The sequence below is a fragment of the Coregonus clupeaformis genome, chromosome 24 (genome assembly GCF_020615455.1).
Source record: "Coregonus clupeaformis isolate EN_2021a chromosome 24, ASM2061545v1, whole genome shotgun sequence".
Classification (NCBI taxonomy): Eukaryota; Metazoa; Chordata; class Actinopteri; order Salmoniformes; family Salmonidae; genus Coregonus; species Coregonus clupeaformis.
The window spans coordinates 37,936,133-37,960,238 of record NC_059215.1 but is presented as its reverse complement, the minus strand read 5'-3'; the positions used below and the strand labels follow the sequence as shown (position 1 = coordinate 37,960,238).

Here is a 24,106-nt window from a genome sequence, read left to right as displayed (position 1 = left end):
AAGCTAACATCAATTCACTACCCTATTACTTTATTTGTGATAATATGCTAACAATAACGCAAAATATGCTGATTTCAAAGCTGATTGTCACCAAAAACTTTATTAATTCACTTATTTGGTCTCTCTCTCACATCTCTCCCAAAGATGATCTATTGCTTCAGTGAACTGACTATGCTCTGATGGGCCGCTCCCCTCTTACCTTGTGAATGAAGTCATTACTGGTTAAAGAGACAGTTCACATTTAAATAAAATAAACTACTTTTATGCAAATGTTGTTGATTAGTACAAACAAATAAGTCCCAAATGGAAGTGAAACAGATTGTTTGTCATCTGTAGCCTCATGAAATAAGCCAAAACAAGCTTAGTAACTCAATGCATGCACACACTCCTATTAAATATGAATTCACCTGTATTGTGGATAGGCCTAGGCTACATCTTAATTTACCCAGTTTATCAATAGAGATTTACCATTCAAATAAATTATTACCATTATGTTTTTATGTAGTTAGATTGGTAAAAACAAAGTCAAATTAATTGTATAATTGATTCTTTAATGCATACATGGCTGTCTCTGAAAAATGTTGACTTAAAAATGTATATTGAACTCAAAAGATGCCCAACAATTGAACAGAGCAGTAGCTGAGTTTATTTCTCTGGATCAAGTGCCATTCTGTGAGTTTGGCTAATATGCTTTCTTTTTTTTTACATTTACATTTACATTTTAGTCATTTAGCAGACGCTCTTATCCAGAGCGACTTACAGGAGCATTTTTGCTGTGGTATCGTTTTGGTATTGAGTATCGTGATGGTATCGAGTATTGTGATACTAAACCTGGTATTGAAGTCAAAATGATGTATCGTGACAACACTACTAGAGGCATCACACTCCTCAGCGTCCCAGGAAAAGCACTCGCACACATACTCCTCAAACACAAACGCTCTCTACGTCCGCAAAAACAGCGCCGTGAACAAAGCGGATTTAACCCTGGCCGTTCCATTAGCGACCGGTTCTTCTCCCTCAGACTTCTTTCAGAAAAGAGAAGAGGGTTCAGGAAACCACTAAGTTTCCTAAGTTGTCCTAAAGCAGGCCTTTGACAGCATGGACAGGGAAGCCCTCTGGAACATCCTTAGGATCCTAGGAGTTTCAGGGAAGCTGACTGGTCTGCTGTCCCTACTAGACAGGAACACCATCTCTTGTGTTCAGGTCAATGGCTGAACCTCCCGTACCTTTAATATCAACAGTGGCATTAGACAGGGCAGTGTTCTGGCACCTACCGTCTTTAACACAGCCATCGACTTGGTAATGGGAAGGACTGTCGCCCGAAGCATGTGTGGTACCAGTTATGGCAGCCTCAGCTTCACTGACCTGGACTATGTGGAGGACGTGACAATCCTGGCCGAGCTCGTGGACATAGTGTTGTCACGATATCAGAATTTTGACTTCGATACGATACCAGGTTTAGTATCACGATACTCGATACCATCACGATACCAAAACGATACCACAAAAAAAAGAGTCACAAAATGGCACTTGATCCAGACAGATAAACTCAACCACTGCTCTGTTCAAGCGTTGGGCATCTTTTGAGTTCAATATCATTACATTTGAACATTTCTATGACCATTTTTTAGAGACAGCCATGTATGCATTAATGAATCAATTATACAATCATACATTCAATTTGACTTAGTTTTTACCAATCTAACTACAAAACAACATAATGGTAATCCTTTATTTGAATGGTAAATCTCTATTGATAAACTGGGTAAATCAAGATGTAGCCTAGATCTATTCACAATACAGGTGAATTAATATTACTCAATAGGAGTGTGTGCATGCATTGAGTTATTGAGCTTGTTTTGACTGATTTCATGGGGCTACAGATGAAAAACAATCCCTTCCACGTAGGACTTATTATTTTACTGATTAACAACATTTGCATAGAAGAAGCAGATGGCAGGTGAGGGAGAAGAAGAAGTGAATTAGTTTTTGGTGGCGAGGGAGACAAAGTGAATTAATAACGTTTTCGGTGACAATCAGCTTTGAAATTAGCATATTTTGCATTATGATTCACAAACGAAGTACTAGGGTAGTGAATTCAGCTGTAAGCTAGCAAGGAAAGTTAGCCTACAATTAAAGTTGGAAGCTACCGGTATCGTCTTGCATTGTAAAAGTGTTCTAGCCTGTATGAACATTGTTTTGCGAACAATAATGAACAGTTTCAACATTTCTACATGCCGTGTTGCATTATTCAAGTGTGTTAACTTCTGTGCAGCATGAGTGGGGAGCTAACAATGCAACCCAGACAGCTGTATCAGTGAATGAGTAAGTGAAGAAGGCACTTTGCTCTTCGCACTATAAAGGCGCTGTGCTGATAGACTTGATCCTCTCAATCACGTGAAACACACTTGACAGAAGTACGAAATGTAACAAAAATGCTAGTACCGAACAATTTTTTTTTGTATCGAAAAAGTACCAAAGTTTCGGTATACCGTGCAACACTACTTGGAAATCATACACCTTGCCCTTCAGATCATGAATTAGGAGACCCACCCACTTGGGACAAAACTAAGATCCAGTCCTTCAGTAACTTCGAACAACCTCCAACCAGCCCTGTTGTGGACACCCACCATGTCGGCGTTGTTCCTAAGTTCTGCTACCTTGGAAACATCATCTGGAAACAACAAACTCTCTCTCAAAAAAAATACTTTGCATATACAATAGCTTGGTCATCTCCATCCTGGTGTACGGATCAGAGTCATGGACCCTCACCCTGGACCTCACACGTCGTCTGGACGCTTTTGACTCCAAATGCCTCCGCCACATACTGGGCATCACATGGCACGACCACATCCCGAACTCCACAATACAGCAAAAGACGGACCAATCCCTGTCTCCTCCCTGGTGAGAGCCTCACAACTCCGACTGTTCTGTCACCTGGTCAGATCAAACCCACCTCTGGAGCCTGCCCTTGTCCTCAAGGAGCCATCCCCCAACTGTCCACGCCCAAGAGGAAGACCGAGATCCAGGTGGTCCGACCAGTTGGAGGACGACCTACACAACCTGGAACTCAACACCACATCAGCCTGGGACCTGGCCCAGAACAGGACGATGTGGAGACCCATTTGTAGAGGCGCTATGCTCCAAGGAGCGAGCAAAGATGATTGAGTGAGATAAGGGGATTATAAATATAGGCTAAATTACATTTGATTAAAATCTATTTTACCTTATGATCGCTGGAGATGAATGTAAAACCAGTCATATGGCAGGAAACTGAAAAGCATACAACATGACAGGTAGGCCTATTTATGCCCCTTTCCCACAGTGAAGTATGAAATGCTGTGCCGTTATGCAGAATTTTAATTGCATAGCCTTATAACTTGCAGGGATTCAATTTGGAGACGCAAGCCACATTTATTTCTTTCCTCTATAAACGCTGTCACGTCCTTGTGGTTGTGGCTGAGGGTCAAGGAATAGTGGATACTATTTAATGAAGGTCAAATACAAATTGTAGTAGAAATTGAATCGGAACATATAGGCTTATTAAATCATAACGAAGCTCATTATGGAGTGCAAACCATTATTTTGAACTTGATGAACTGCGCACTTCCCATCCCACAGTTCTATGATCAGTGTGGGCAATTAGGGTATATTTACTTATTCATACTATTGTATATTATTCTCCATAGTATAAGTATAGGCCCTACAGTCTACACACATGAACCAGGATTCATGATTATTCCCTAAACAAAAATAATGTGTAAAATCAGAGTGTTTTTAAATCTACCCATGAGTTCTGAACGAATTCTCTATAGTCTACGTTCAAGGCGTGTACCGATCAAATTCAAATAAAAGGAACACCATATTTAAAGGGATTGCTTAAGATAAATGAATAGAAAAACGAATTGAACAAAAACTCCCAGATAAAATTGGTGAGCCACCCGATGGGTGTGTTTTCTGGAGTTCAATTACATTTATTCAGTGCGCGGTAGGGATCCACTCCCGCAAACCTTGTAATGCGCTTCCATAAGGTACACTATGTGGCCAAAGGTATGTGGACACCCGTTCAAGTTAGTGGATTCAGTTATTTCAGCCACACTGGTTGCTGACAGGTGTATAAAGTTGAGCACACAGCCATGCAATCTCCATAGACAAACATTGGCAGTAGAATGGCCCGTACTGAAGAGCTCAGTGACTTTCAACATGGCACCGTCATAGGATGCCACCTTTCCAACAAGTCAGTCAAATTTCTGCCCTGCAAATTTCTGCCCCGGTCAACTGTAAGTGCTGTTATGGTGAAGCGGAAACCTCTAGGAGCAACAACAGCACAGCAGTCAAGTGGTAGGCCACACAAGCTCACAGAACGGGACTGGCGAGTGCTGAAGCGCGTAGCGCGTAAAAATCGTCTGTCCTCGGTTGCAACACTCACTGCCGAGTTCCAAACTGCCTCTGGAAGTAACGTCAGCACAAGAACTGTTCGTCAAGAGCTACATGAAATGGGTTTCCATGGCCGAGCAGCCGCACACAAGCCTAAGATCACCATGCGCAATGCCAAGCGTCGGCTGGAGTGGTGTAAAGCTTGCCGACATTGGACTCTGGAGCAGTGGAAACGCGTTCTCTGGAGTGATGAATCACGCTTCACCATCTGGAAGTCCGACTGACAAATCTGGGTTTGGTGGATGCCAGTAGAACACTACCTGCCCGAATGCATAGTACCAACTGTACATTTTGGGGGAGGAGGAATAATGGTCTGAGGCTGTTTTCATGGTTCGGGCTAGGCCCCTTAGTTCCAGTGAAGGGAAATCTTAACACTACAGCATACAATTATATTCTAGACAATTCTGTGCTTCCAACTTTGTGACAACAGTTTGGAGAAGGCCCTTTCCTGTTTCAGCATGACAATGCCCCCGTGCACAAAGCGAGGTCCATACAGAAAATGGTTTGTATGATCCTCTGGGAAAAATGCAGTTTGCAAACAGCGTCTTTTCAGGTGGAAGTCCTCATTAATAAAGTGTACGGTCAGACTTATGTAGGGCTCCGTTGTCCGGCTGGACCACAAGTCCGTTGTTGCTATATAATATTCTACTTGTGACAGCTCTGTTTCAACTTGTGACTTGCATTTCTCATACAACTCTGGTGATGGCATTACATACCGCTTGTCAAGCGACCGGATCATGTTTTTAAAACCCTCTTTGGTAACCGTGTTAATTGGTACCATGTCTTTGGCGACGTGAAATGTTATTGAATCTGTGATTTCTCTCTACTGTTTGGAACCTTTCTCGTATGGTGTAATACTGGCAAAGGCATCCGAAATAGATTTTTGCTTTGGAGGGCATTGAGATGCTTTGCACTCGTCATATGAAGATTTGTGGTGCCGCCTTAAATTATCGAACAAATTGGTTGTGTTGCCTCGTGTTGTGGCAACAATTGCAAGGCACTCTCGACAAAGTACCTGTTTTTGGTCAACATCATCCTGTCTGTAGCTGAAATATTTCCATATAATTGACGATGCATTTCTTTTTGCAACCAAATTCTCAATTTCTGTCTTTTTGCCTGTTCCTCGCTCATCATTTCGTCACGCGCAAGCAGAGCCTGCATGTCAACCACGTGCAGCAACGAACTCCGTGTTTAAAATAATAATAACAATAATAATAATAATAATAAACTGTGTATCCAATAACCCATAAATCTGAGTAAATTACGTTATATCAGACAGATATAATGCTAGTTTAACATTTAAAACAAATATATATTGTAGACTGATATATGTTTACCTTACTAAATCGCACATTCTGCGATGTGACTATTGCGGATGCATACATCGCAATGTCGATGCTGAAACGTTATATCGTGCAGCCCTACAACATACCTTTTTCCGCTAAAACTCTAACACGTTCCAAAGCGAATATACTGGAACAATATTTCGAACGTAGAATGTGGGGAATGGTCAGAGGCGGTATATAGAACACTAATGTCATTTTGTTTGTTATTTTGTGATGTCATTAAAAATGTTAAAGGAAATACTGTAACTTGGAAAGTATACCCACTACATAGCTTAAGTTTCCATATTATGGGTTGTGCATGTAATATGAAAAATGATTAAAGTGTTTTGTTAAGAGAGGGATGTGATTTGAGAAGCTACAAGAGATAATTGTTTTCCATAACTTTGCACACTGAGTAAGCACCGCCCCGAAGTGAGGTCAGAGAGCGTGTCAGCCGGCCGGAAACACCCCTTTTGAGCAAAAGGTATAAATGATGGGTTACGAATTAACACATTAGACCAGAAAAGCGTCAAGCTGCAGCTGTGCATTTAAAATAGTTAGAATTTTGAATCTCAACATGAGGTGGAGACGATAAACTCGCCTCCCGGAGAATCCCGGACAATTTAAGTAGGACCATCCTGTAACTCTGCTCAAACCATCGTATTACGCTACTCTCATCACTCCACTGGGAAATCATCGATACGGCTGGCTAGCCTATCTTCAAAGAAGCATCTTCAAGAGCGAATGGGAAGGAAAATCAACTCTGTAGTTCTGTTCAAGACTACACGACAAGTCACCGGATACTGGACAACTACGAAAAAGGACAAAAGGAGAAGAGTTGTTGGAACCATTTCGGATAATCAGAGCCTTACAAGCGTGCCGCGAAAGGGCTCAACCCCCTTTCTAAGACTGCCCCATTCACCGAGAGATCCCCGGCGAACCCAGGCATTTCACGTAAATACATTAATGATTTCTTGCTCAAAGCAGGCGGCGGTTTGTGTGTGATTTTTCACGTTATTTGTATCTTATTCTGTACATAATGTTTCTGCCACGGTCTCTTATGACCAAAAAGAGCTTCTGGATATCAGGACAGCGATTACTCACCTCGTATTGGACTAAGATTTTTTTCTTCAATGAGTCGGACATGAAGGATATTCTACAGACACCCGACAAGGCCCAAATCCCCGTCATTCGCATGAGAAAGAGACGGAGATATCGTGGACATAGGTCGGGGTGCCTTGTAAGGATCCAACGGTGAGCGAGTAATCTGCCTCTTCCATCAATCCTATTAGCCAACGTACAATCATTTGAAAACAAAATGGATGACCTAAGATCAAGGATATTCTACCAACGGGACATTGAACGACGACATGGATAACATACAGCTGGCGGGATATACGCTACATCGGCAGGATAGGCGGTCTGTGTATATTTGTAAACAACAGCTGGTGCATAAAATCTAATACTAAGGAAGTCTCGAGGTTTTGCTCGCCTGAGGTAGAGTCTCTCATGATAAGCTGTAGACCACACTATTTACCAAGAGAGTTTATCTATATTTTTCGTAGCTGTCTATTTACCACCACAAACCGATACTGGCACTAAGATTGCACTCAATGAGCTGTATAAGGCCATAAGCAAACAGGAAAACGCTCATCCAGAGGCAACTCTCCTAGTGGCCGGGGACTTTAATGCAGGGAAACTTAAATCTACCAGCATGTTAACTGTGCAACCAGAGGGAAAAAAACTCTAGACCACCTTTACTCCACACACAGAGACGCGTACAAAGCTCTCCCTCGCCCTCCATTTGGCAAATCTGACCATAATTATATCCTCCTGATTCCTGCTTATAAGCAAAAAGCACCAGTGACTCGGTTACTAAGAAAGTGGTCAGATGACGCAGATGCTAAGCTACAGGACTGTTTTGCTAGCACAGACTGGAATATGTTCAGGGATTCTTCCGATGGCATTGAGGAGTACACCACATCAGTCACTGGCTTCATCAATAAGTGCATTGATGATGTCGTCTCCACGGTGATTGTACGTACAGTTGAAGTCATTAAAACTTGTTTTTCAACCAATCCACACATTTCTTGTTAACAAACTATAGTTTTGGAATGTCGGTTAGGACATCTACTTTGTGCATGACACAAGTAATTTTCCAACAATTGTTTACAGACAGATTATTTCAAGGTTCATCCTTGGGAGCAATTTCCAAATGCCTGAAGGTACCACGTTCATCTGTACAAACAATAGTCCGCAAGTATAAACACCATGGGACCACGCAGCCGTCATACCGCTCAGGAAGGAAACACGTTCTGTCTCCTAGAGATGAACGTACTTTGGTGCGAAAAGTGCAAATAAATCCCAGAACAACAGCAAAGGACCTTGTGAAGATGCTGGAGGAAACAGGTACAAAAGTATCTATATCCACAGTAAAACGAGTCCTATATCAACATAACCTGAAAGGCCGCTCAGCAAGGAAGAAGCCACTGCTCCAAAACCACCAATAAAAAAAGCCAGACTACGGTTTGCAACTGCACATGGGGACAAAGATCGTACTTTTTGGAGAAATGTCCTCTCGTCTGATGAAACAAAAATAGAACTGTTTCGCCATAATGACCATCATTATGTTTGGAGGAAAAAGGGGGTTGCTTGCAAGCCGAAGAACACCATCCCAACCGTGAAGCACGGGGGTGGCAGTATCATGCTGTGGGGGTGCTTTGCTGCAGGAGGGACTGGTGCACTTCACAAAATAGATGGCATCATGAGGAAGGAAAATGATGTGGATATATTGAATCTCAAGACATCAGTCAGGAAGTTAAAGCTTGGTCGCAAATGTGTCTTCCAAATGGACAATGACTCCAAGCATACTTCCAAAGTTGTGGCAAAATGGCTTAAGGACAACAAAGTCAAGGTATTGGAGTGGACATCACAAAGCCCTTACCTCAATCCTATAGAAAATGTGTGGGCAGAACTGAAAAAGCATGTGCGAGCAAGGAGGCCTACAAACCTGACTCAGTTACACCAGCCCTGTCAGGAGGAATGGGCCAAAATTCACCCAACTTATTGTGGGAAGTTTGTGGAAGGCTACCCGAAACGTTTGACCCAACTTAAACAATTTAAAGGCAATGCTACCAAATACTAATTGAGTGTATGTAAACTTCTGTCCCACTGGGAATGTGATGAAAGAAATAAAAGCTGAAATAAATCATTCTCTCTACTATTATTCTGACATTTCACATTCTTAAAATAAAGTGGTGATCCTAACTGACCTAAGACAGGGAATTTTTACTAGGATTAAATGTCAGGAATAATGAAAAACTGAGTTTAAATGTATTTGGCTAAGGTGTATGTAAACTTCCAACCAGAAGCAATGGATTACAGGCAACATCCGCACTGAGCTAAAGGGTAGAGCTGCCGCTTTCAAGGAGCGGGATTCTAATCCGGACACTTATAAGAAATCCCGCTATGCTCTCCGACGAACCATCAAACAGGCAAAGAGTCAATACAGGACTAAGATCGAATCGTACTACACCAGCTCCGACGCTCGTCGGATATGGCAGGGCTTGCAAACTATTAAAGACTACAAAGGGAAGCACAGCCGCGAGCTGCCCAGTGACACGAGCCTACCAGATGAGCTAAATCACTTCTATGCTCACTTCGAGGCAAGCAACACTGAAGCATGCATGAGAGCATCAGCTGTTCCGGATGACTATGTGATCACGCTCTCCGTAGCCGATGTGAGTAAGACTTTTAAGCAGGTCAACATTCCAAGGCCGCAGGGCCAGACGGATTACCAGGACGTGTACTCCGAGCATGCTCTGACCAACTGGCAAGTGTCTTTACTGACATTTTCAACATGTCCCTGAATGAGTCTGTAATACCAACATGTTTCAAGCAGACCACCATAGTCCCTGTGCCCAAGAACACTAAGGTAACCTGCCTAAATGACTACCGACCCGTATCACTCACGTCTGTAGCCATGAAGTGCTTTGAAAGGCTGGTCATGGCTCACATCAACACCATTATCGCAGAAAACCTAGACCCACTCTAATTTGCATACCGCCCCAACAGATCCACAGATGATGCAATCTCTATTGCACTCCACACTGCCCTTTCCCATCTGGACAAGAGGAACACATACGTGAGAATGCTATTCATTGACTACATCTCAGCGTTCAACACCATAGTGCCCTCAAAGCTCATCACTAAGCTAAGGACCCTGGGACTAAACACCTCCCTCTGCAACTGGATCCTGGACTTCCTGACGGGCCGCCCCCAGGTGGTAAGGGTAGGTAACAACACATCTGCCACGCTGATCCTCAAAATGGGGGCCCATCAGGTGTGCGTGCTCAGTCCCCTCCGGTACTCCCTGTTCACCCATGACTGCATTGCCAGGCACGACTCCAACACCATCATTATGTTTGCCGACGACACAACAGTGGTCGGCCTGATCACCGACAATTATGAGACAGCCTATAGGGAGGAGGTCAGAGACCTGGCCGCGTGGTGCCAGGATAACAACCTCTCCCGCAAGACAAAGGAGATAATTGTGGACTACAGGAAAAAAAAGAGGACTGAGCACACCCCCATTCTCATTGACAGGGCTGTAGTGGAATAGGTTGAGAGTTTCAAGTTCCTTGGTGTCCACATCACCAACAAACTATCATGGTCCAAACACACCAAGACAGCCGTGAAGAGGGCACAACAAAGCCTATTCCCCCTCAGGAGACTGAAAAGACTTGGCATGGGTCCTCAGATCCTCAAAAAGTTATACAGCTGCACCATCGAGAGCATCCTGACTGGTTGCATCACCGCCTGGTATGGCAACTGCTCGGCCTCCGACCACAAGGCACTACAGAGGGTAGTGCGGACGGCCCAGTACATCACTGGGGCCAAGCTTCCTGCCATCCAGGACCTCTATACTAGGAGGTGTCAGAGGAAGGCCCTAAAAATGGTCAAAGACTCCAGCCACCCTAGTCATAGACTGTTCTCTCTGCTACCGCACGGCAAGCGGTACCGAAGCGCCAAGTCTAGGTCCAAAAGGCTTCTTAACAGCTTCTACCCCCAAGCCATAAGACTTCTGAACAGCTAATCATGGCTACCCGGACTATTTGCATTTTTATTTTTTACTTATCTATTTTTTACTGAACATTTTTTTTCTTAAAACTGCATTGTTGGTTAAGGGCTTGTAAGTAAGCATTTCACTGTACGGTCTACACCTGTTGTATTCGGCGCATGTGGCAAATACAATTTGATTTGATTTGAAAGTATATGGTTACTGTAGGTGAGAGTAGTTTCTGAATGTGGCAATGTTAAGTGTCTCTGACCCTCTCTCTCCCTCTCTATCTCTTCTTTAACAAGCATCCATGTTGTTGTCATTCCGCTAGGGACCTGTTTTCAGCGTATTAAGTCTCCAGTCAATAACCGGTGCAGAGTGTGTGTATCCTGTGTTCCCATTTAATTAGCTAGTAAATAAATAATTAAACACATTTGTGTAGTACTGAATCATAAGTAAAGCTCTGGTTTTTGCAGATGCAAGGAGGTTACAACTGTTCAGAATGATGATATGATACGAGATTATGATTAATAAATTGACTGTTTATAGATGTGATAGGTAAAGACCTTTTAGAGTTTAATTCGGGAGATGGTAACTCTTTAAATAACCGCTCTCGTGGTGCCCCAAATCCTAATTAGTTAATTGTTACATGATTAATTTAATCGGGTAACAATTAAACATAGTTAGTTAATTAGATAAAACAGTCTTCGTATTAATGTTAAAGTCAAGTCACGACACACCTTTGGGATGAATTGGCATGCCGACTGTGAGCCAGGCCTAATCACCCAACATCAGTGCCCGACCTCACTAATGCCCTTGTGGCTGAATGGAAGTCCCCTCAGCAATGTTCCAACATCTAATGGAAAGCCTTCCCAGAAGAGTGGAGGCTGTTATAGCAGCAAAGGGGGGCCCAACTCCATATTAATGCCCATGAATTTGGAATGAGATGTTCGACGAGCAGGTGTCCATATACCTTTGGCCATGTAATGTATGTCTGAATACCAACTACTGAAAAGTGCGTAGGAAAGACTTGTGTGGGAAAGGCGTACATTTCCTAAGTCTGAATCTGCCCCATGGTAAGGATGGTGTTATGACATACAGTGAGGGAAAAAAGTATTTGATCCCCTGCTGATTTTGTACGTTTGCCCACTGACAAAGAAATGATCAGTCTATAATTTTAATGGTAGGTTTATTTGAACAGTGAGAGACAGAATAACAACAAAAAAATCCAGAAAAACGCATGTCAAAAATGTTATAAATTGATTTGCATTTTAATGAAAGAAATAAGTATTTGACCCCCTCTCAATAAGAAAGATTTCTGGCTCCCAGGTGTCTTTTATACAGGTAATGAGCTGAGATTAGGAGCCCACTCTTAAAGGGAGTGCTCCTAATCTCAGCTTGTTACCTGTATAAAAGACACCTGTCCACAGAAGCAATCAATCAATCAATCAGATTCCAAACTCTCCACCATGGCCAAGACCAAAGAGCTCTCCAAGGATGTCAGGGACAAGATTGTAGACCTACACAGGGCTGGAATGGGCTACAAGACCATCGCCCAGCAGCTTGGTGAGAAGGTGACAACAGTTGGTGCGATTATTCGCAAATGGAAGAAACACAAAATAACTGTCAATCTCCCTCGGCCTGGGGCTCCATGCAAGATCTTACCTCGTGGAGTTGCAATGATCATGAGAACGGTGAGGAATCATTCCAGAACTACACAGGAGGATCTTGTCAATGATCTCAAGGCAGCTGGGACCATAGTCACCAAGAAAACAATTGGTAACACACTACGCCGTGAAGGACTGAAATCCTGCAGCGCCCGCAAGGTCCCCCTGCTCAAGAAAGCACATATACAGGGCCGTCTGAAGTTTGCCAATGAACATCTGAATGATTCAGAGGAGAACTGGGTCAAAGTGTTGTGGTCAGATGAGACCAAAATCGAGCTCTTTGGCATCAACTCAACTCGCCGTGTTTGGAGGAGGAGGAATGCTGCCTATGACCCCAAGAACACCATCAAACATGGAGGTGGAAACATTATGCTTTGGGGGTGTTTTCTGCTAAGGGGACAGGACAACTTCACCGCATCAAAGGGACGATGGACGGGGCCATGTACCGTCAAATCTTGGGTGAGAACCTCCTTCCCTCAGCCAGGGCATTGAAAATGGGTCGTGGATGGGTATTCCAGCATGACAATGACCCAAAACACACGGCCAAGGCAACAAAGGAGTGGCTCAAGAAGAAGCACATTAAGGTCCTGGAGTGGCCTAGCCAGTCTCCAGACCTTAATCCCATAGAAAATCTGTGGAGGGAGCTGAAGGTTTGAGTTGCCAAACGTCAGCCTCGAAACCTTAATGACATGGAGAAGATCTGCAAAGAGGAGTGGAACAAAATCCCTCCTGAGATGTGTGCAAACCTGGTGGCCAACTACAAGAAACATCTGACCTCTGTGATTGCCAACAAGGGTTTTGCCACCAAGTACTAAGTCATGTTTTGCAGAGGGGTCAAATACTTATTTCCCTCATTAAAATGCAAATCAATTCATAACATTTTTGACATGCGTTTTTCTGGATTTTTTGTTGCTATTCTGTCTCTCACTGTTCAAATAAACCTACCATTAAAATTATAGACTGATCATGTCTTTGTCAGTGGGCAAACGTACAAAATCAGCTGGAGATCAAATACTTTTTTCCCTCACTGTATGTTGTCTCCCTGGGTTTAGGCACCTACCTGTGGTTACTTAGGCTGGACATGTCTCGGACCGTCTGTGCTGTCTCCGAGGCAAAGTCCAGCGCTCTGGCCACCGGCTTGGTTACCGTACCGACCAGACCTTTCCCCAAGCCTGAGAAGAAGCCACTGACCCCTCCCTCGGTCTTCACCCCCTCCACTGTGGACGTGATGACGCTGATCAACCCGCCACCGATGATACCTGTTGAACACCAGAGAAGAACCAGGTGTGACTGGTTCACAATGGACTCTGATCAGCACTACAGATTCTGACTAAATCTATTACAGATTAGATTAATAAAATGCAAGTCCCATATTGAAAGTGAAAGATGAACTACAGTCAGTAGTGGTATTACTACAGTATTATTAGTAGCACAACATTGTTACTGTAATAGTAAAATACCATGAGCCAATCCATGATTCCCGGCCACCAGATGGTTGGTGGTGCCATGGTAACGGATGTACTCTCGTTCGCTCTGACGTCGGTTGTCCATGGTCTTGCCCTACCCATCTGACAAGGTCCCTGCAAACTAAGAAGACAGCGAGAGATTCATTTTAGTAAGTCTTTCTCACCTGTTGTGTTGAAAGAGGTTCCGGAGGGGGCAGAGAGATGGGTGGTGATGACGTGTGCAGGATCAGCCATCCTCGTCGTCAATGTTCTGTTGAAAGAATGAGACTTAGTTCTTTATAAACAGCTCGGGTTTATTAGCTACAACTCTAACATCCTCTCGTTTGTGAGCTAGCATAACAACAATTGTTTAGCTAAAGTATGGTGGCCGTTCACGATAACAATACAGAAAAAGGAACACACAAACCCACAAGGTAGGCTATATAGCAAACATAACAGCACACTTCATTTCATGCTTGTATGCATATTATATTGCAGTATTTGGAAATAGTCTTGGATAATGCAGCATCAAGTCTATTTATCATTTCTTAGAAAAGGTGTACCTCAAGGCTCAGTTTTGGCCCCCCTTCTTTTTTCTATATTCATAAATTATTTAAAGGTATTCAAAATATGTAACTTTTCTCACTGCAGTCTAATCTGATTCAGGTCGACCACACAGTACAGCTCTTTGCTCCCACGTACTAGGAAGCCTGCCATTAGACCAGTGCAGCCCTCACACAGGGCACTCTTGCTGAGTGTGTACTTTGGCTGGCCATTCCAGTCTGCACTGACTCAGCCTTGCAGTGGAATGATGAATGGCTCTCATTTATCTCAGTCAAATACCTTTCAATTCACACAGGCATGATGGGTCTCTCTCTTTCAAACTTATAAAAATACTAACTCAACAAGTCAATAAGCCATCCAACAAAAACAGATGGACAACTTTGATGGGGGTGGGGGGACCACAAAAAATCTGAATTCATCATGAGGGGCCGCAGATTCTCCATGAGCAAACACAGTTGCGAGTAAAACATTTTAGCAGCCCTCTTGACAGCGGAGTGAATATTGTTTTGTTTTAGAGTTAATTACGTGCAATTCTACACATTTCGCCATGGGGCGTAGAGAAAATGTTGCAGTTTTAAAGCAAGTTTGCTGCAATTCTACACATTTTGCCATGGGGCGGAGATAAGATTGTGCAATTTTATAACTAATTTCAGGAGGCGAATAGGAACATTTGCTTTTTTACAGCTAATTTCCTGCAATTTTGCAAATTCTGTCATAGGGTGGAGAGAAATGTTTGCAGTTTTTAAATATGATATGAGTGAGATGGACTAGCAAAATCAATAGGGGCCCCCCGGCCGGTAATTCAACCATGATTACTAAATTTAGATAGCTGGCAGCTATACTAACTTACCAATCTAAAAAATGTTAGCTGACATGGGATAATTGAGTGACTATCAGTGACTGACATAACAAGAGAAAAACTGCTGATGCACAACCAAATTTCGAAATTGCACCTTGTATATTCTACTATTCTAACTAGTTGAGACCCCGACTGAGTTAAAAAAACCTGTTTTATTGAAATTGATCCGAAGGCCGCATCCAGTTGCCCATCCCTGATCTAACTCATACTGAAAATGTTAACAATTTCTTTCTAATGATGATGGAAAAAATCGGTACAGTAGAGTATTGCAATATTATTTTTGACAATATTATATCGATACTATGACATATAAAACAAAATGCTAGTTAGTTAACATTTGATAGTGTTAGTCGGCTCTACTTGTGTCAAAACTCTGGTATTTCTCTTTCCATTGCTTGTTTTCCATCTTCTATTTAAATGGTGAGCCAACATGTTTTCAGCACTTTTATTTCCACGACTGATCAAAACAATTTTTCTCACGGCTCTGTCTTGTCCCTCTGCAGCAGACATATAGTGAGCAATATGTTTGAAACATCGAATCGCAATAAAATCTCAGTTTTGAATCGCAATACATAGAATCGTGATACGTACAGAATCACAAAACATATCTTATTGGCACCTACGTATCAAAAATAATATCGTATTGTGAGGTCCCTGGCAATTCCAAGCCCTATTTCTTTCCTTGTCAAATAATGACTAAAAGACTTGACACCGTTTACCAGTGATTCCTGAGATGTGCTGCTGCTGAGTAGCAATATTAAAAGACAGTAAAAATGCGTGTCACATATCCAGAGCACCCAAGCTCACTGAGTGAAAAGGTTCGACAGTAGCCTAGTGACGTTGGGCTGGTTCTCATCCCCACAGCTGAATTAGAGAGACGTGGGGGAGACAGATAGAGAGGAGAGAGAACTGATTTTACACAGCGCCTGCCTCATCCACCTGGCCAATATATCAGCGAGTCATTTGTCTGCTGGAGTGGAATGAAGTGCCTTCCCACCCCCGTCTTCCCCCAGCGCTGACCTGTCTCTGCACAGCCAGGCTCCCCCTCTTCCCCTCTTCTCCCTTCCACCCAGCAGGTGCCTGATGGAAGTGGGTTTCTGTTACAGGCAGTGGGAGGGAGCTCCCCAGAGGAGGCTAGGTTCTGTGTAAACACACCCGGGCCCTCCGCCGCGCCGCACTGCGCTCTGCAGCCAGCGCAAGGCCTGAACTTGGGATGACCCCACCAAGCAATGTCCCCGGAGAGTTCATTGGAAGGCCAGCGCCAACTTTCTCCTCCTCCTCTCTTTTCTTCCCCCTCTTTGTGAAACTAAACAAATATACTTACCAGACCTGTGTCCCAGGGGAGTGAGGGGAAGATGAAGATGCTTTCAAGTTTACACCCCCCCCCCCCCTTACTATGCTGAAGGAGCACAGGAGACACACACACACACAAACAATGTGAAACTGGGGCCCTTGGTGAGGGGTGATAAAGGAACGTTTTGGGGGCTTTCAGAGAGTACATGAACTGTGTTTACACTGCACTTAGCCCAGGGCTAAGAGTCTCCTTAGTCCTGGGCTAACAGAGCTTTTAGCACAGGGCTTAGAGAGTGTTCACATTTGGAGATTCTAAAATGGGTTAGCACCAACCTTAGAACAGGGCTAGCTAACCCTGCTCTAGAGTAAGTCTAGCACTGACTTTTCGGGGCTAGCCAATCACAAGTTCCATTGTTACCTAATTTGAATATTCTGCTCCAGAAAAGTGACAGTTGGTTTCAGTTAGACCTGCTTGTGTGAACACAAGCTAAGCTAGCCCAGGCCCAGTCAAAGCCTGGGGCTAAGCATATCCCGTGGCTAAGAACAATGCATTGTGAAAAGGCCTATGGCATGTCAGTCACTACGTTGGTGATGCCTCAATCACACCGACAGCGTCATTGCATTTTGGTACACCAGAAGTACATGAATTTCCAATGGAACGCTGCATTTGCCTTGCAGCATTGCGTTGCAGAGGTAGTTGCAGTGTGTTCTGTGTGGTGCATACGTTGGATTTATCGAACGTATGCTTCAAACTGTATGCGTAGACGGCTTGATGGAAATGGTAGCAGAAGGTGAATGTTGAGCTTTTGTTGCACACATATCCAGATGATGCTGCGTATCATTTTGCGCAATGACGCTGTCGGTGTAATCGAGACGTGAAGGTGCACCAGGTGAAACTAGACCAGCAGGACACAAGGAAACTATTCAGTGGTGGTTTAAATGAGGTGGAGGTGACCTACTGCAACATGACAAGTGCACACCGACATTTTTGGACCGAGTTCTATTCTTTCTGACATTTTGCTGTCATAATCATTTTTAAGTCTCTCAATAAAAACGGTATAAATGTCCTCAATGTACGCTAGGTATGTATGTGGAACGGGTCAAATAGACCTATAGCAATAGTTATCAGTAGCAGGTCTGCAACCCGGGCCAGGGAATGAGTTGAGCAGACCAACCTATATATATTTTTTAAAGAACATCCATAAAGAAAGGAGAACAACCATCAAGTGGAAATGCAGAAGCAGTAAGGCCAATGGTTCACGGCTGTCGAAGCCTTGCTTACCCTACATAAAATGTATGCACTCACTAACTGTAAGTCGCTCTGGATAAGAGCGTCTGCTAAATGACTAAAATGTAAATGTAAATAAACTATATGATGATGCTGCCACAACTGAGAAATGATGCATATTTAGATGACTGGTTTAACATGCGGAAGTGACTAAACTAGTGTTTTGCTTCTTTGCGACAATATTTCCTGAGCTGTTAATAACTTATTTAAAAGGTAATTAATTTAACCAAGACCTCTTAAATACCTTTTTGAAATCTTCTATTGAATACTGTGGCATGGAATCTTTATGAAGCACGCTTTTTATTTTATTTTATTTGAAGCTGGACGCTCTTTCTGTGTGTGTGTGTGCGCACAGGGGCTCCTACTTTGTTTATATTCAGCCAACAGAGCGAGTGGTTACGAGGGAAACAATGTTGATTGGAAGAAAGACCTTGCCAAAAATATGAAAGTAAACTGATAACATTTTGCTTTCCTTCAGAGAGGGAGGAGTATGTCAAGTCAGTGGTGGAAAAGAAGTCATCCTTAATTTTCAGGAAAGCAAACGTTGCAAGACACTGCCAAAAGAGTAGCTGAGATGAAACCTTTTTCAGTGTAGTAACAAAGTTTTCAACCAGTCAACAGAAGCAGAGCTGCATTAAAATAGAAGTGTCGATAAGCCTTATTATGAAACGTTGTAGTGTAAGGATCTCACAGCCACAATGTGTGTGTGTTCCCGAGCATAGATTGACACAGTGATTCCATTTTCTATAAGCAACAGCAAGTTACAGGTGCAGAGCAGAGAATGAAATCTGGCCCAGGAGGCGAGTGGTGTGTGTGTGGGGGAGCCTGGTGCCATGGGCTGGTCAAGGGCTAGGACAGGGGCTGTGTGACCAGGCATACTGGCTGTCTGACACTTATGACATCAATACCGAGGCACAAATCCGAGTAAATTGTCATGCAGTGAGAGTGGACACAGAGCACAGAGCGAGGGTGAGGGAGGAAATTAGAGAGAGAGAGAGAGAGCACAGAAAAAGAAGGGGGGTAGAGAGACAGAGAGAAAGAGAGAGCTGACTGATACTAAGCTGGTTGACACAGTTTGGAAGGGAGAGTGTGGGGGTCTGTTTCTTTCAGGGACATGCTGAGAGCTGGCTGAGGATAAGGGAGAGAGAAGGACTGTGGGGCTGCATGTCTGGGTTCTGGACTGACAACGGGCCAGAGTGGGTCAAAACGTTGTTCCAAAACCAGAATGAGTCCTTTAGCTTGTAACAGTGCCCCCCAGGACACGTCATTGTAATGTAGATGAACTGATTACTGTTCAGGGGCAGAATGGCTACAGGGTTGGGGCATTACACTGGTCTTTGGAAGGATATTTTTATTTATTTTTAAGCCATTCGCAAATGAACACTCACACTTGACTCTTTTCCCCCTTACTAGCTCTGACTTTGCTCATTTATTTGCTACTTTGAGGAAACGTGTCCTTACTATGACTGTGATAAGTAGTTGTCTCACCTAGCTATCTTAAGATGAATGCACTAACTTAAGTCGCTCTGGATAAGAGCATCTGCTAAATGACTAAAATGCAAATGTAAAACATATAGAATATCTACAGAGCTGTTATAAAATAAAATAGACATAATACTCTGTATACCCAGCAGTCTCCATTAAATATACCAACTGCACATTTTTGTAATTTTTCCTTAAGATGTTTGCAATGCCAAGCAATGAGTTGGTCAGCCCTAGAATCAGGTAGTAGTTATATCAGGTATCAGGTCGTTATACAACTGTAATGCTCCTGACCTTTCTGTGCTGTTCCATGTCCTTTCCTGGAAGCCACATAACATTTAGTGACAGACATACACACTGATCCATCAAAGCAAGCAGAGGCCAATTTTCATGGAAAGTGATTGAAAAGCCTCACTGCACAGAACAACCTGTGTGTGTGTGTCACGTCAATGGAGAGGAGACCTTAGCCTTGCCTCATTTCAGCTTAGTAGCATTGAAACTGGGACACCTACTGTAATTTTATTATGCAAACATTATGCAAACAACATAAACACAGGACTAGGGTTGGGCGATATCAACCTTCGTCCTATCGTGATTATGTACCCATAAAACATTGTGATATACGATTATATAAACTTTCACTCTTGTTATTTTTGAAATTTTTTAAGAGACCCCGATACAGGGGACACAGGTCCGGGTGCCTTGTGAGAATTTGTCGGCGAGTGGGTAACCCGCCTCTACCATCCGTCCTATTGGCCAACGTGCAATCATTGTAGAATAAACTGGACTCAAGACTATCCTACAAACGGGACATTAAAAAAGTTTCACCGAGTCATGGCTGAACGACGACATGGATAATATACAGTTGGCTGGGTTTTCCGTGCATCGACAGAACAGCTGCCTCCGGTAAGACGAGGGGTGGTGGTCTGTGTCTATTTGTCAATAACAGCTGGTGCGCAAAATCTAATATTAAGGAAGTCTCAAGGTTTTGCTCACCTGAGTTAGAGTATCTCATGATAAGCTGTAGACCACACTATTTACCAAGAGAGTTTTCATCTATATTTTTCATAGCTGTCTATTTACCACCATAAACTGATGCTGGCACTAAGACCGCACTCAACGAGCTGTATAAGGCCATAAGCAAACAAGAAAATGCTCATCCAGAGTGGCTGGGGACTTTAATGCAGGGAAACTTAAATCCATTTTACCTAATTTCTACCAGCATGTCACGTGCAACCAGAGAAAAAAAACCTCCAGACTACCTTTACGCCATACACAGAGACGCATACAAACCTCTCCCTCCATTTGGAAAATCTGACCATAATTATATCCTCCTGATTCCTGCTTACAAGCAAAACTAAAGCAGGTAGTACCAGTGACTCGCTCAATACGGAAGTGGTCAGATGACGCAGGTGCTAAGCTACAGGACTGTTTTGCTAGCACAAACTGGAATATGTTCCAGGATTCATCCGATGGCATTGAGGAGTACGTACATACCCCAACCAGAAGCCTTTGATTACAGGCAACATCTGCACTGAGCTAAAGGGTAGAGCTGCCGCTTTCAAGGAGCGGGACTCTAACCCGGACGCTTATTAGAAATCCCGCTATGCCCTCAGAGGAACCATCCAACAGGCAAAGCGTCAATACTGGACTAAGATCGAATCGTACTACACCGGCTCCGATGCTCGTCGGATGTGGCAGGGCTTGCAAACTATTACGGACTACAAAGGGAAGCCCAGCTGCGAGCAGCCCAGTGACACGAGCCTACCAGACGAACTAAATAACTTATATGCGCGCCTCGAGGCAAGCAACACTGAAGCATGCATGAGAGCACCAGCTGTTCCAGACAACTGTGTGATCACGCTCTCCGTAGCCGATGTGAGTAAGACCATTAAACAGATCAATAGTCACAAGGCCGCTTGGCCAGACAGATTACCAGGATGTGTACTCAGAGCATGCGCTGACCAACTGGCAAGTGTCTTCACTGACATTTTCAGCATGTCCCAACCGAGTCTGTAATACTTACATTTTTCAAGCAGACCACCATTGTCCATGTGCCCAAGAACACCAAGGTAACCTGCCTAAATGACTACATTTTACATTTACATTTTAGTCATTTAGCAGACGCTCTTATCCAGAGCGACTTACAGTTAGTGCATACATTATTTTATGTTTTTCATACTGGCCCCCCGTGGGAATCGAACCCACAACCCTGGCGTTGCAAACACCATGCTCTACTGAGCTACATCCCTGCCGGCCATTCCCTCCCCTACCCTGGACGACGCTGGGCCAATTGTGCGCCGCCCCATGGGTCTCCCGGTCGCGGCCGGCTACGACAGAGCCTGGATTCGAACCAGGATCTCTAGTGGCACAGCTAGCACTGCGATGCAGTGCCTTAGACCACTGCGCCACTCGGGACTACTGACCCGTAGCACTCAAATCTGTAGCCATGAAGTGCTTTGAAAGGTTGGTCATGGCTCACATCAACACCATCATCCCAGAAACCCGAGACCCACTCCAATTCGCATACTGCCCCAACAGATCCACAGATGACGCAATCTCAATTGCACTCCACACTGCCCTTTTCCACCTGGACAAAAGTAACACCTACAGTTGAAGTCGGAAGGTTACATGCACCTTAGCCAAATACAGTGGGGAAAAAAAGTATTTAGTCAGCCACCAATTGTGCAAGTTCTCCCACTTAAAAAGATGAGAGAGGCCTGTAATTTTCATTATAGGTACACGTCAACTATGACAGACAAAATGAGATTTTTTTTCTCCAGAAAATCACATTGTAGGAATTTTAATGAATTTATTTGCAAATTATGGTGGAAAATAAGTATTTGGTCAATAACAAACGTTTCTCAATACTTTGTTATATATCATTTTTTTGGCAATGACACAGGTCAAACGTTTTCTGTAAGTCTTCACAAGGTTTTCACACACTGTTGCTGGTATTTTGGCCCATTCCTCCATGCAGATCTCCTCTAGAGCAGTGATGTTTTGGGGATGTCGCTGGGCAACACAGACTTTCAACTCCCTCCAAAGATTTTCTATGGGGTTGAGATCTGGAGACTGGCTAGGCCACTCCAGGACCTTGAAATGCTTCTTACGAAGCCACTCCTTCGTTGCCCGGGCGGTGTGTTTGGGATCATTGTCATGCTGAAAGACCCACCCACGTTTCATCTTCAATGCCCTTGCTGATGGAAGGAGGTTTTCACTCAAAATCTCACGATACATGGCCCCATTCATTCTTTCCTTTACACAGATCAGTCGTCCTGGTCCCTTTGCAGAATAACAGCCCCAAAGCATGATGTTTCCACCCCCATGCTTCACAGTAGGCATGGTGTTCTTTGGATGCAATTCAGCATTCTTTATCCTCCAAACACGACGAGTTGAGTTTTTACCAAAAAGTTCTATTTTGGTTTCATCTGACCATATGACATTCTCCCAATCCTCTTCAGGATCATCCAAATGCACTCTAGCAAACTTCAGACGGGCCTGGACATGTACTGGCTTAAGCAGGGGGACACGTCTGGCACTGCAGGATTTGAGTCCCTTGCGGCGTAGTGTGTTACTGATGGTAGGCTTTGTTACTTTGGTCCCAGCTCTCTGCAGGTCATTCACTAGGTCCCCCGTGTGGTTCTGGGATTTTTGCTCACCGTTCTTGTGATCATTTTGACCCCACGGGGTGAGATCTTGCGTGGAGCCCCAGATCGAGGGAGATTATCAGTGGTCTTGTATGTCTTCCATTTCCTAATAATTGCTCCCACAGTTGATTTCTTCAAACCAAGCTGCTTACCTATTGCAGATTCAGTCTTCCCAGCCTGGTGCAGGTCTACAATTTTGTTTCTGGTGTCCTTTGACAGCTCTTTGGTCTTGGCCATAGTGGAGTTTGGAGTGTGACTGTTTGAGGTTGTGGACAGGTGTCTTTTATACTGATAACAAGTTCAAACAGGTGCCATTAATACAGGTAACGAGTGTTGGACAGAGGAGCCTCTTAAAGAAGAAGTTACAGGTCTGTGAGAGCCAGAAATCTTGCTTGTTTGTAGGTGACCAAATACATATTTTCCACCATAATTTGCAAATAAATTCATTAACAATCCTACAATGTGATTTTCTGGAATTTTTTTTCTCAATTTGTCTGTCATAGTTGACGTGTACCTATGATGAAAATTACAGGCCTCTCTCATCTTTTTAAGTGGGAGAACTTGCACAATTGGTGGCTGACTAAATACTTTTTCTCCCCACTGTACATTTAAACTCAGTTTTTCACAATTCCTGACATTTAATCCTAGTAAAAATTCCCTGTCTTAGGTCAGTTAGGATCACCACTTTATTTTAAGAATGTGAAATGTCAGAATAATAGTAGAGAGAATTATTTCTTTCAGCTTTTATTTCTTTCATCACATTCCAAGTGGGTCAGAAGTTTACATACACTCAATTAGTATTTGGTAGCATTGAATTTAAATTGTTTAACTTGGGTCAAACGTTTCAGATAGACTTCCACAAGCTTCCACAATAAGTTGGGTGAATTTTGGCCGATTCCTACTGACAGAGCTGGTGTAACTGAGTCAGGTTTGTAGGCCTCCTTGCTCGCACATGCTTTTTCAGTTCTGCCCACAAATGTTCTATAGGTTGCAAGCCACACCCTTTGTCCTCCAAACATAACGATGGTCATTATGGC

At 43.5% G+C, this 24,106-nt stretch overlaps 1 protein-coding gene across 2 annotated transcripts in view; it reads right to left on the bottom strand.

The window, feature by feature from the left end:
• The window catches only part of LOC121537242 (vacuolar protein sorting-associated protein 13D-like), a 48,793-nt gene that overhangs the window by 22,149 nt on the left and 2,538 nt on the right, over positions 1 to 24,106 (bottom strand). Inside the window, exons 6-7 of one of the 2 annotated variants that reach the window (XM_045206885.1) lie at positions 14,119 to 14,204; positions 13,549 to 13,747 (exon numbers count right to left, since the gene is read on the bottom strand). In XM_045206885.1, the coding sequence (XP_045062820.1) occupies positions 13,549 to 13,747; positions 14,119 to 14,188 (269 nt within the window). In that variant the 5' untranslated portion in view covers positions 14,189 to 14,204. Of the gene's footprint in view, positions 1 to 13,548; positions 13,748 to 13,948; positions 14,076 to 14,118; positions 14,205 to 24,106 lie in introns of both variants that reach the window. The other variant, XM_045206884.1, reaches the window with a different exon arrangement.